The sequence below is a fragment of the Protopterus annectens genome, chromosome 9.part0 (assembly GCF_019279795.1).
Source record: "Protopterus annectens isolate FY-2018-M chromosome 9.part0, PAN1.0, whole genome shotgun sequence".
NCBI classification, from domain to species: domain Eukaryota; kingdom Metazoa; phylum Chordata; order Ceratodontiformes; family Protopteridae; genus Protopterus; species Protopterus annectens.
In genome coordinates, this window is record NC_056743.1 from 1,106,987,132 (window position 1) to 1,107,001,641 (window position 14,510).

The window sequence follows — 14,510 nt, forward strand, 5'->3', positions numbered from 1 at the left end:
GATCCTTAAGTGGTTGAAAGCAGAGAATGATTTGGCTGCTACCATGGAAGAAGATCTGCTGCATAGTTGGAAGCCATAGAGAGAACAAGATTAAACACCAACATAATTTACTGATGAACATTCATCCTGTGACACTCACAAAGGAACTGGTGTAATATGGTAGTAACTTGATGCCCGTTGAGGTTTTCAGTAATTCTAAGAGGCAAAGTTCAGTCTGGAAGCCCTAGAGTGTGCCTAAGAGTAGTTCAGTCAAGGCACAAGGCGTAAACCGTTACAAGATGGCTTCTGGATGGAATAAGATGTTTGATGAGAGTGAAGTTTCTGAGATGGAAATAGGACACTCTGACAGCTACTGAAATCTATTCCATTAATGTCAGTTTGTTATTAAAAACAGCATCGCGCCCTTGACATGAGAGCTTGTTTGTTACCACTGGAAATGAAATTAGGGGACACAACTGGAGCAGTCATATTTTGCAGATTTGTATGGACAGCTATTACCTTGATCTTTGAGGTATAAAGTTTCAGATGACTGTTATCGAGCTGTGAATTCATTAAAAGTTTTCAACTACATTATTAAAATAAGCGACAGATTTCTGAAGAAATGAGAGGCAGATCTAGATGTCATCATCATAGCAACAGTATAGCAAACCTCTTCTATGAATGAAGTGTCCAAAAGTGTGGACTGTACATATAAAATTTAACAGTCTTACAATGGAACACCACAGACAGCATAGTAAGAGTGCAGGATGCAAAGAAATTAACCACAGATACCGCTTGTGTATGTCCCTAAAGGAAGGAAGCAAACCATTCAAGTAAATCAGTAGAAAATAAAAAATTATTCAGCTTTTTGTAGTGCCAAAATAATTTTTAAAGTAACCTAGATTAACAACAAACTGGTTTCATGGTTCTAAATGATCCACTAGAGTACAATATCAATCAAGCCCTGCACACCATTATATCAACTTCATTATACAATAAAAAAACATGTTTTAATTAAAAAGGCACACATACTGATGGGAAAGCCCAATCAGTATGCCCACTGTAAATCAAACCCATCCCAATAGAAAAAAGTCTGTCCACAAAGCATGACTTCACCAACTGGTCCAGTCATATAGCTGATGACCATTCCTTTAAGCTGTCGAGATTTTTACTGAAGATTCATGAATTGTCTCATACTTTTCCCCACCCATTGTAAATATTTTGATTTCCTGGTAAACACTGAAAATTACAATCAATAATGCAAATTTACATTTTATACATTGTGTTCACAAAAAGCATGTTGATCCCAAACCTTGTCAATCTCTTAACTTTTTGACGTGACTTAGACCAATATTTAAAAATTGTTCCTAATTTTGGCCCTTTGTCCCTCCATTATTTCTGACTTTGTCTAGAATTCTTGAGTAAAGAATCTGTGAGGCAATCTGGTAAAAAAAAAGACAGAGGGAAGGAGAAAGAGCGGGAAAACATTGTGGAGAAACTGCTCTTTTCTCCAACACGTGTCTTGAACTTAACTGATGTACTGTCTAAGGCTGTGGTCACATGTGCCCTACCCATGTGCCAGCAGATAGGGTTGGAATAATGGTTAAGGTTTTTTCCTCATAGACAGAAGGTTCAGGATTTCATTCTCACTTTGAAAAGGGGAATTGGCTAGGTTTAAAATAGCCTAGTACTTACTGATGAACCTGTGAACCTATGAACCCATCAGTGCTAAGCAGAGAAGGTACAAGAAGATTAAAAGTACCATCATGCAGTAACATTGTTTAAGAAAATGTAAGAAATTCTTTCTTAAATAATGTATTTGTGTTATATCAATAATCTACTTCTGTACGTGAGTCAAACTAGGGGAATAGGGTTTGTTTCTCATCTGTTCACTGTAAATAATGTACATATGTCATCAAAACAGTCAGTTTCACATCGGCAAATATATCTAAGTGTGTTTTTACATTGGACATAGGATCAAATGTGACGCAGACAATAATATTTATTTGTCACAATGTGTATGCGGCAGATTTTATTTAGGGCAAACCATGCACATATTGATTTAAAATATGATCAAATTCTGTACAATACGAAGAAAAGATGCATTATTTTTTTGGGTCCATTATTTATTCTAGGACTTAACGACATGATACAAATGTGCTATCTTTTTTATTTTTATTATAAAAACAAATTGCATGAATATTGTATGCCAGGAAGTAATGAAATGTTATATTTTCCATTTTCCACTTTTGTTATGTATTGTTTTTCATTCAATTATCTATTGTTTCCTCTTTTCAAAGTATATGCATTGGAGTAAAAATTATTATTAGCAAAATGATTTTATACTAGTGAAGTAGACTTAAATCATGAGATAAGAGTTACATAATAGTATGGAGAGCTTGTTTGATATCGCACTGAAGAAGAGGCTCACTTAGATGAGTGAAACCAGTTAGTTGTCACTCTGGGCTTTTTCAATAAAGTATTTTGGCACAACTAGGTGCTAGCTAATGGTTTTGTTTTAGTTATGCTGAGAACTTATAACCGTGCACTGGTAGTTGACTTGAACCACATGATTAAAGATTTGGTGCATTTAGTAAAACAGTGGAAACATCACAATAGTTCTGGGAATGGTTTGTAAGAATATATCAAATGATGAGGGTACAGTAGATGTAGAATCAAGTAATATTCCTGGTCTTATGCCTTAAGGAGATATTTGAAAATCGTAGTAAGGGCTGTTTCAGTAATGATTTGAATAGAAACCAGAATGGAATGAACCATAAATGTCATTCTTTCACAGACAAGAATCCAGCTGTGTACAAAACATGTTCTCCAGAACTTTTCCCATAAAATGTATTCTAGAGATGGGCTTAAAATCATTCAGATCATCAGGATCTAAACCAACACTTTTCGGGCTAAGAGAATCAAAGACTTTTTTAACACTTATGGAAGCAGCTATCTCATAAAGGGGCTAAAATAGTCTGGTAGGGAGCTGTGTCCATCTCCTCCCAGCAGGATAGTGCCTCCCTAGTAGGCAGGGATCGAAGCAACATGTTGTAGTGCACATGGAGGAAACAAGGATGGGAACAAGTTAGACAGTATGTAGTCATTTAATCTCCGATATCTAAAAGTAATATATAGCAGGGTATGAATTGATCTTCATCTAGCTTTCACTAATCACACAAAAAACGTTATCCATACCATACACACAAAACTGAAAACAGCATATAAACTTTTAAATCCTTTGAAGCCTGGAGTGCAGTAGGCATTGATATGCACATCCTTAAGTCAGAGTACACTTTATTCATCTTAACACTAGAACTTGTGCAAAGACCTAGACACTACAACTGGAAAATAAGAAAGTCTGCAGGTCTTTCCATTATCAAACAATAAAGGACACCACTACTTCTCCCTTGTAAAGCCATGCAGATACCAGTAACCACCAGAGTCACACATCTTCTATATTATTTAGTATAAAAACTATAGATTTAATGTAAAACCACTACTAGCTGTCAGTCTTATTGCCAGGATTATAGGCTACTCATTAATACTGTAAAACCTAAGTGTTCTTTGAGTTTAATCACAACATGAAGGTATGCCCTTTCTAGATCATCTACCTGATGCCTGATAAGAGCATTCAAGCACAGGTTCCACTGCTGCCTCTATGTAGTATGGCAGAATCACAGGAAAACCATATCTCCTCTTCTATCTACAGTACATAAGCTAACCATTTTCTACCTTAAAAGGAGAACAAATCAGGAACCTTTTTGGAACATGGTTTACCAAAACGGCTGTAATGTGTTAGTTGACTGGCAGCAAACAATTTTTGTTGTGTCAGCCCTCAGTTGCCAACCATTTTTAAATTCATTTTAGCATAGTGGTTCAGCCAGACATATAGCCATCAAGTAGCATGACTTGTAACATTCTACTACAGGGGCGTCTTCCTTGGCATACTTTTACTTGGCCATTGTTTGCATTTATGTTCAGCAAACTGAGCCAAACTATGCCCAGATACTGCAAAGACAAAATGAGTGACATGTTCAAGTGATGACCGTCTGCATTCTGGTAGGGATAGCTCATCGTACTGCTGTCATAGTTAGTCATGTATTTTTAATTTTCTATTGTATAGTGATGCCACTGAGCATACTGTTTGCTATAGTTTTCATGATAATGTTTTAATGCCCGACATGCCTATTTCATGTAACTGCTTGTACAACTGTGATTATGGTTAGTATCCTAACCTATGTGTTGTATATATCACCTTCCTTTCATCAGTTTAGTTGGCTCACTCAAGTGATACTTCAATCATCTCTACCACGTATTATAACTTTGTCTGTTCTTGTACATATCTTGCCCTCCAATCTACACAGAATATTAGTGGGAGCATTTTCTTGTATGGTCTCCAAGTCTGCCATATGTATTGCACTTTATTTTTGAAGCTGTTAGAATAATGGTCACCAAGTGCCATTCTACACTGTTCAAGTCTGTAGCACAAGCACCGTCAGTCCAAGCATGCAGAAAAAAGGTAGAGTCATGATTTTTTTAGAAATTTAAATAGCAGGGAATATGTGTATGTGAAGACTGTGCCCCAGCAAAAATACTACTTTTGTACATATATGTATCTGTGATCCTCTAAAGACTACTCCATGTGCTGGGTATGAAATGTGCATAATTCATTTTAAAATCTGTTCTCTGCAGCAGGCTAACGTATTGTGCTACACAAATGAAAATCACGATTAGATCTACTGACAAGAAACTGAAATGCTGTGCCAGTGGTATTCATATACAAAAAGCAAACAGTTAACTTCCTATTTGCATGCTCTGCCACACATCCTGTTAGTACATGCACATGATCACACCCCTCTTGACTTAATGTGTGCAAATGGTGTTTTCCTGTCCAGAAACATGGTTGTAGAAGGAGTTACCATCAGATGAGTAAAAAAGTTTGAGTTTCAGTGCTTGAGATACATACAGCATATGGCATTTTATCTATAATGTGACTTGTGCATTATTTAACTTCACCTGCAGATATATTCACCAATGAGAAGTTTGAGTAAATAGTAGGCACAGATAGTACAGATGACAAGTAAGAGTAATGTGTGTCATACCAGTGTCTTTGATGCCTGTCTTATTGATCATACTTGCTGTAGTGTAGATGACCTTTCTGCTAATGGAGCAGTACACCTTGTAGTTGATGGTCACTGCAGCTGGTGATTATAACTTCATCAGAATCACTTAAGCCAGGGATGGTTTGGCATAATGCCTGCCTCACAGATACAAGATACAGGGTTTGATTCAGACCTCTAGTTAAAATGGTTCAAGTCTTTGTTTCATAGATAAAAGGTACAGGGCTTGATTCTGACCTCTGCTTGACTAGGCTTATAATGGCCCCATTGATAATTGACAGAGTATATACTCATGAATGCATGAATCTCTGATGGCTATGCAGTAGCACTCAGGGAACCCAGCATTTTTAGCGGGCCTGCAATTAGATGGGAGCAATTTGTAGTACTGTGATGTTTAAGTAAAGAGTGGATTGCATTCCTGGACCTGATGTAGCATGGTCCCGAAGAAGGTATGTAGCATCCTGGTAGTCAGTACATGGAATAAACCTAATATCTTCCTTGTATGGAATGCCCAAGTTGCTAATATGCAAATGACTCTACAGAATTTGGTGCACAGAAGTACAAGTAGTCCACTGACACCCTGAGTAGCTAGGTGCTCCAACACATTGCATGATGTGTTTGATGTGTCCTTGCCATCACCACACTAATCAAATATTTCCTGGTCATTTAGGTCCAAAAAGGATACCCTTGGTCTTTAAATGGTACTACTGCTTTCATCATCCCCATTGCTCTGTGAATAGTGAAAAGTCCCTGTCTTTGAAGGATTCGGCTCATACTGATTTATTTTATTTATTTATTAACATTTGATTACCTTGGCAGTCCAACTGGATAGTTGCCCATTTTCAAAGGATGCCCTGGGAGAAAGCCTCCAAAAAATTACAAAGAAATATTTTAAGAACAATAATTATTCAATCTTCAAAAATAATTCAAAAACATCCACAGTTTAAATAATTATACCAAATTCGGCATAATGTGAAAACATTGGCTAAGAATAGCTACAACATATATGACAATGATTTAATGATTAAAGAAAATTTTAGCCAGTTTGTAGAGAATTTAAAGGTAAATTAGTACAATAAAAACAGGAAGTATAATATGTAGTAAGAGAAAATACAGGGTTATGGCATATTTAGAAAGAAATAAACAACATTACAAATTATCTTAATTTAGTCTGCAGTTGTCTATGCGCAGAAAATAATTTTTGCTTAACGGGGAAGATGCACTACATTGCAGAAAGGTAATAATTTTGCTAAGGTGTTTTATGAGCTGTGCATGCCTACATTTTGATGCAGGATTTAGCATGATGCTGGACATGATTTAAATATGGCTTATACCTCTGCTTCAAAGGGTTTTCATATTTCTTATGAATCAGATATAAATGTACACTAACTGTAAATGCTGCATCTCATCTAAGTTTGTTTGACATCTAAGTTTGTTCAACATCAAAAAGAATTATTTTGCTATGCCCTGCAAAAAAGAAACAGCTGCAAGTACAAGTCATAGACATGTAACATACACCCCCTCCATACACACACACACACACACACACACACACACACACAGACAAGCATGCAGAAAAACAGTGATGCTCACAAACACATATGAATGTGGACATACACGCAAACATGCACAAAAATACTAATGGTCACAAACACACATGAATGCGAGCGCGCACACACGCACATGCACACACACACGCACACACGCACACACTGCACACACACACACACACACACACACACACACACACACACACACACACACACACACACACACACACACACACACACACACACACACACACACACACACATACAAGCATGCAGAAAACAAGTGATGCTCACAAACACATATGAATGTGTACACAAACGCAAACATGCACAAAAATACTAATGGTCACAAACACATATGAATGTGAGCACACACACACACACACATGGACACACTTACACACGCGCGCACACACACACACACACACACACACACACACACACACACACACACACACACACACACACACACACACACACAAGCATGCACACACACAAAATATGCATGTGTACGCACACATAAAACACATGTCACTGGGAAAACAATCTGTTTATGCTCATTTTCTTTACAAAATAATTTATACAAAATAAACCTATGAAATCAGGCATGTTTATGTTGTGGCTTAATGAATTAATTTCTAATGCTCACATACATGTTTTGTTTAGGTCCACACATTCCAAATGCCATCCAGTTGTGGAATCTGTTCTGGTTTTATGTGGGATTTCATCACTTCTGGAGTAAAATGCAAAGGTAACAATCTACTTTCAGCATATTTTCCTCACATTTGCTGATCACATACAACCATTTTGTTCACTAGAACACATTTAGTGATTTTTTTTCTTCATTCATAAATGCATCCTCTAGCTCATAATGTCTTGTGTCATTTCTTAGCCACAGGTTTCTTTCAGACCATAACAATCCCTGGAGCCTAGCCAGTTAGTCACTCATGGACAGAAAGTATTAGCCACCTTGGCCAACACTCACACATATACATACACACACATGCGCATGTGCACAAACACTCAGAAGCACAGTCTCTCTAATTCATACTGAGTCTACTTCTGTCAAATAATTGTTCTTCCTCTGGTGGGTTAAAATTCCAAGGTAACAGCTTTCCTTAATGATCTAGCTATCAAGTATGTAGACTTACAGGCGAAATGGTTTTGTGTGATGTTCAAGCTTGAGTATGGAAAACCAAATTTCAAAAATTCAAAGTAATTTTGAAGACTAACATTTACAAGATGATGAAGGAGAAAATGACTCCCCTACTCCAAGTCAAACTTCAGAGTAACTACTTCTGCTCAGTGATATCATCTCTTCCATAAACCTCCTCAATTAAACTAGTGACTCATCCACATAAGGCAAGGCTAAGCATTGAAAGCAGGACTCTGAAGGTTTCTTTTCCTGTCTGTTTCTGTTGCAGTTTGGGTAGGATTTTAAAATAGATCTGAACTTTACATTAGAATTAAAACAGTTCCCAGTTTAGAACTGTTATACATCTGGCAACTGTTTTTTGATATGAGCTCTTAATTTACCTCTAATGAAAATACAGTCCCTTTTAGTATGTTATGATACTGTTGTCTATTTCAGCACAGTAGTGTAAATCATGATTGGGGATCTTTGATTCCTAGATCTAAGGAACTAACGTGACAACATTTGCACTAATGACATAGCTACATCTAGTTTTCTTTCCACAAAAAGTAAATATCACACACAGACATCTAAGTTTATATTTTGTAGTGTGTTTTATTGTGAAATACTTCTACTCATTTTAACTGGCTTGAGTGCTATGATGGGTTATAACTTTTAGTTTGGGTGAAATTTTGGAATTAAATTTAGAGGGTAGCTATTTATGATATCCTTCCATCAAGCTGTCATGTGCCACTGTCCAGTCCTGTTTACAAACAGGTGTTAACATTGCATGACACATCAACTGAGTTCTGGCAAATGAATGAGTCCAGATGAGAAGATACACATCAGTAGCTTTGCGATTTACAGGTATCACAGCCTAAAAAATATACATTATTTTATTGTTAACTCCAGCAACTGAAAAGCACATGTATGCAAGCAGTAATGCTCCCAGCATAATTTTTAAGTTATTTTTTCTGCTGCCTTGCTTTTATTTGCAGGGGTAATCAGTTTGCTTGCAGCTCTCAGGAACTGAAAAACACATGTGTAAACAGTAATGCCCCAGCCCATCATATTTTCTTAGTTAGTTTAGCTCTTATTTATTTATTTTATTTTATATTTGTTAACCGGATAGTCCAACTGGAGTTTGGTCCATTTTCAGCGGAGGCCCAGGGAGAAAAGCTCCACAGATACATACATACATACAGATGACAGAGTAGCTTTGAAAAGTGTATACTTTTGTGCAATACAGTTACATACTATGACAATTATATACTTTGTGCAAGAACACTAACAAAAAACTATTCCAGATATGCCAGTATATATGGCAGATTTAAGAATTATAGGCTTTCATGTGCAAACACCGTAATTATGGCTCTTAGTATGCTTGTTGCTTTCATTTACTAGGCTTTCTGTGGTATATTTTTTTCTGACTGTTTTATATGCACAGGTATTCATCCAGTATTGACTTTTATATACTATATTTTTAGATTTACCTCTTAGATCAAACAATACCTGACATAGTCTTTATACTGCATGTGTGTGTGTTTAATTTGACTCCTTGATTAGATTTATTTTTTTTAATTTAGTTATAAAACAATAGATAAACAAATAAATTATAAAGCAAACAAATAACTGTTTACATAGGTCCACAGCTGATCAATACATCAAAGTTATACATATTAACAACAATTAATATTTTTCAAGCAAGTCTTTAAGTTAAAGCCAAGATTTATATGAATGTGTAATATTAGAAGTTCTCATCTTTATAGTATGCAATTCACTACTGCAAACAATTTTTGTTATACTAATAAATTCAACACTAGAGGGGTAACTTTACTTTTCCAACTTTTAGAAATTACTTTTCTGGATATATCAAGAATAGACAAAAGAAGGGGTACTTGCATTTTTTGGAATTATCCCAGGACTCAGAGCATTAAATAAAACTAAATATTTAGAAATATTACATGCATGTGTGTGTGTTTAATTTGACTCCTTGATTAGATTTATTTTTTTTAATTTAGTTATAAAACAATAGATAAACAAATAGATTATAAAGCAAACAAATAATTGTTTACATAGGTCCACTATCTGACCATAGAGCTTAAATGAAGTTATTAATTTCTTTCCAAAAAGGGGAGATGATGTCAGCATCATATTTTAAGCATTGAATTCTATTTGATTTATACATAATTGTAATTTTGTTAGCAGCGACAAAAGCTATGTGTAAGAATTTCCAAGGGAAAATGTTTTAATATAATAAAGATATGGTTTTATCTATGGATTTTAATATTGTTTTATTTTATTCTTCAGAGAAGTCTTTATTATTAATTTTTGAGGAATAATTCAAAGAAGAATTGTCTAAATATGTGAAATCTAACTTAAGAATTTTATGAGTTTGTTACAAATATGATTTATTTTTTATTGCATTATTATTATGTATTAAGAATTCCAATAATTTGGAGAACAACTGTCACATTCCACTTCAATAAAAGATCACACATCCAAATAACCCTTTGACGACCTTTACTGATGTTACAACAAAATTAAATGCATCATAATTTATTCTTTATTGTAGCATTTCCATTTATTTGGAAACACAAGGAAACAGTTTTATCCCCATGCCCTGCTCACCTTGCCCTTATAAGTAGCATCCTTTTCCACTCACCTATTCATAACATCAGACAGTGTCCAAACTGGTCACTTTTAACCCTAAAACCTTATATCCATCCAAACACCTCAGGGGAAGCAGTGTCCAAACACTCACTTTCACCACTCACCTCCTTACACCAAACCAAAAACCAGAGGGGGGACAGAAGAGGGACAAGTCTGCCCCTCTTCTCCACCTCAACACTCCATAAAAACAAAATAAACATCAAGTGAAACAAAATAAACATCCTTACTCTGGAAGACAGAGGGCCGGATGGGTGGAAAACAAAGTCATGCCACAAATGTACTCACTATCCCAATTGCTGATCAATAAATTGCTCAAAGCCCCACCCTGTACCTACCTCACTTCCTCCCTCATCTCTTCAAATTAACACTTTGCTACCCATATTACCAATCTTGTCTAATCCTTCTACCATCCCAACTTACTCCCCCATCCCCATTTAATCTTCTATACTAAATATCAAAGATGTTCCATGACAAACGAGTTTTTGTCCAAACCTCACTTTCTTATCTAGGTTAAATATTTTATTTATCTTAGTGTACACAAAGTCTCTAAATATTTGCAAAATTAACAAATTCACTGAATATTAATTATATTTGGACCATAAATTTTCAACCAGTACCATTTAAGAATTGATGGCAATAAATTAAGTTACTTTTTTGTTTTAATACTAATATTTTGTTGAAGTTATGGGTTTCTAAGCAGTCATTTGTATATGCATTTGGAAACATAGAAAATATTAAGTCTTTAATACAATGGTTAGAGTATGTGAACTTTTGGAAAGAGGAAATAATGTTATTAAAATAATCAATTTCAGAAGAGGGTATAATACAATTTATGCAAAAATTGTTTAAAAACCAGGTAAACTATTAGAGACTATTTGTTTATGACTGATTGTGATATATTTATTATTTACCAACAATATTTCTTGATGTATTTGTTTCCATTTTGAATCATAAGATGAATGTATCCACAACACAATAACTTTACAATTGTTGAACTAGCATACAATTGAATATCAGGGAATGCTACCCATCATTATCCAAACCTTTTCTGTGCCAATCAATGGAAACTCTTGGTTTATTAGGATGCAAAAAACTTTAAGTAGATTATTATTTCTCTTCATCATTTTTTTTGTGGAGCTAGTACTAAAGATTGTAAGACAAACAATGTTTTAGAAAGAATTACTATCTAAATAAGCATTAATTGTTCTTCCATGGTAACGAAGAGGTTGCTCCAATCTGTAACAAAACGAACAACCTGTTGAAAGTTTGTTTGTATCATTTCTTTACTATTAGACATAATGGTTATACCAAGGTATTTCATTTGATTGCTTTCCAATTGAAGTTAGAATATTTTTGTATATTTTTATTTTCTTATTAATTAATAATGCACTTGTTTTATTATGATTAAATCTTACGTTCAGGATTTCTTCAAACTGACTTATAGAGCTAATTATATGTTCTAATGAATTTTCTATATTTCCTATTGCCAGTAAAATATTATCAGCAAAGAACTGAATCTTTAGTTTGAAATCTTTCATTTTGATACCATTTAGATCTAATACTATTAGCAAAGGGTTCTATAGCTAATGTAAAAAGTAAAGGTGATATATGGACAGTCTTGTTTTGTGCCTTTTTGTAATTTAAAGGACTTAGAAATAAAATAATTTATTTTAATATAAAAACAAGAGTTATTTCATAACTTAGAAATTAATGCAATTAATTTAGGTGAGAAATTATATACTTTAAGTATTTTAAACAGGTGCAACCGATTAACTGAGTCAAAAGCCTTATCTACATCAAGTTTAATGATATATATTTTTTATTTACATAGTTTATTGATGTATATACGCGTATTATATTATCCTGTAGTTGTCTATTTAAAATAAACCCAGTGTTATCATTATTAATTAGTTTAGCTATAAATAGATGAATTCTGATCCCTAAACTGGGCATGAACATCTTATAGTCACATTTAAAAGTGAAATGGGTGTGTATGATGAGCATTTTGTAGGATCTTTATCTTGTTTCAAAATAGGTGATACAAGGGAATATTTCCATGACGGAGGGCTTCAGCAGTTGTTTTTATTTCTCTATAGACCTTATCTAATAATTTAACTACATCATCCAGTAGTAGTTTATATAGTTTTGGTATAAGATCATCTAAGCCAACTGCCTTATTATTTTTTCACTTTTTTATTTGATCTTTTATTTCTGTTAAAGTGAATGGTCTGTCAATTTTTTTTATTCATTCACTTGTTGTTTTATTATTTATATTTCCCCCTTAGAAAAGTTTCAACTATATCATCATTATGTAGGTTATTTGTATTATTTATATTTTGAAAAAAATATTTTAAAGCCCTCAGGAATACCTTTGATATCTGTTCTTCTTTCTTTTCCATTATTTATATGTGCTATCATTTCTTTGATATGATTTACTTTATTTATTTTCTTTGATCTAAGAGCAAGTTCATGTGAGCTTAAAGGGTTTACTGAATATGCTTAAAGTTTATGTTTTTCCACATTTATTGAAACTTTATGATTTAGAATTTCAACATATTTTGTATTTAAGTTTTTAATTTCAGACTGGCTGATAATGTCATTTGATTTCAGATTCAATTTTAATGTATCTTTGTTGGCCTATAATGTATTTAATTCTTTGTTCCAGTCCCCTGTTTTACTAATATACCAGCTTGGAACTCTTCCATTTAAGTAAGTCTTTAGTGAATCCCACAGGATAATGTCAAATATTTTACCATTCATGTTTATTTCTAGGAAATTTTTGTTCTGTTTAACATATTAGTCCTTGAATACTTTTATTTTAATAATGTATACTGGTAATTTCCTGTGATATATCAAATTGTCAGTTTTTAAAATGATATTAAAAACGATACCATTATGGTCTGATAATGGACATAAAACTATTGAAATTTCTCTGATATGTGCTAACAGATTGTTTGAGACAAAAATTTTATCAATGTATTTATGTGTTCCATATCTATATGAATAATGGGTACATTGAAGTGAGTGTGTTTCCCTTAGTTCATATATATCTTTTAAATTTTGATTTAAAAAAATGTGTTAAGTGTTTGGCTAAAGGTGTGATTCTCAATTTTCTATCTGCAGTGGAATTTTTTTCTGATAAACATACAATTAAAATCACCAGCCATTATGACTTCAACTTTCATCTAATAGGCTATAGTGTCTTAAGTAATTTTTTACATCTTTAGCTCCAACCCCTGGAATCCAATAATAGTTCACTAGTTTATATAGTTTTCTGTTCCACTCAGTTATAGCAATGCGTAACATACCATTTTTATCAACATAGGTATCGTTTATTTTAGGCATTACTGGTGAATTCTTCCATAAAACGAGGTTACTTCTTTTTTTATATTGAAAGCAAGAACCTGCTAAAACCAGATAGTTCATAAATGAAAGTTATTTACATCTTTATTAAGTAAATGCATGTCCAGTAGAAATACTATCTTCACTTTTAAGATTTAAACTTTACATAATAAAGTGTTCTGAGATATTAAGTTTTGTTATCATTAATAAGAGACAATAACAGGGAAACACAATCTGAAATTTTTTTTCAGAAGTGTCATTCTATAGGCTAGTATATAGACAATCCTTTTGGTATACCGTGAGCATTCAGAACTATTTAGTAACTTACAGTGGTTTAGAATGCAATTTACTATCCTTTGCTTATTATCTAACTTGTATTCATTGACATCTTAGCATGTGTTTCAAAATATTATAATTATTTACTTTTAGACTGGAAGAAGTAACCTGGAGAGTTCTTAGAATTTTCAAAACTCCCACTGCATCACAAAAGTGATCATGACTCTAATTAAGCTGTTTCAAACTGGTTCCCATGACCAGGGCTTCCAAATGAACAGTTTATCAGCTGCAGTTCACATAAAAACATTTGTGATTGAATCCAAGCCACCTCGTCATTATATACCAATCCCTCAAATCCTCCCAAACCACTAAAAAAGCAAAAAAAAAATTTCAAAGTGTATTAACCACTAAAAATTATTTGTATGAGATGTTTAA

At 33.7% G+C, this 14,510-nt stretch overlaps 1 protein-coding gene across 3 annotated transcripts in view; it reads left to right on the plus strand.

Annotated features, from left to right (window-relative positions):
• LOC122811845 (N-chimaerin-like) overlaps positions 1 to 14,510 on the plus strand; it is a 274,924-nt gene that overhangs the window by 91,531 nt on the left and 168,883 nt on the right. For all 3 annotated transcript variants that reach the window (XM_044083962.1, XM_044083960.1, XM_044083961.1), the window contains one exon: positions 7,319 to 7,403. In XM_044083962.1, coding sequence (XP_043939897.1) covers positions 7,319 to 7,403 — 85 coding nt within the window. The remainder of the gene's footprint in view (positions 1 to 7,318; positions 7,404 to 14,510) is intronic.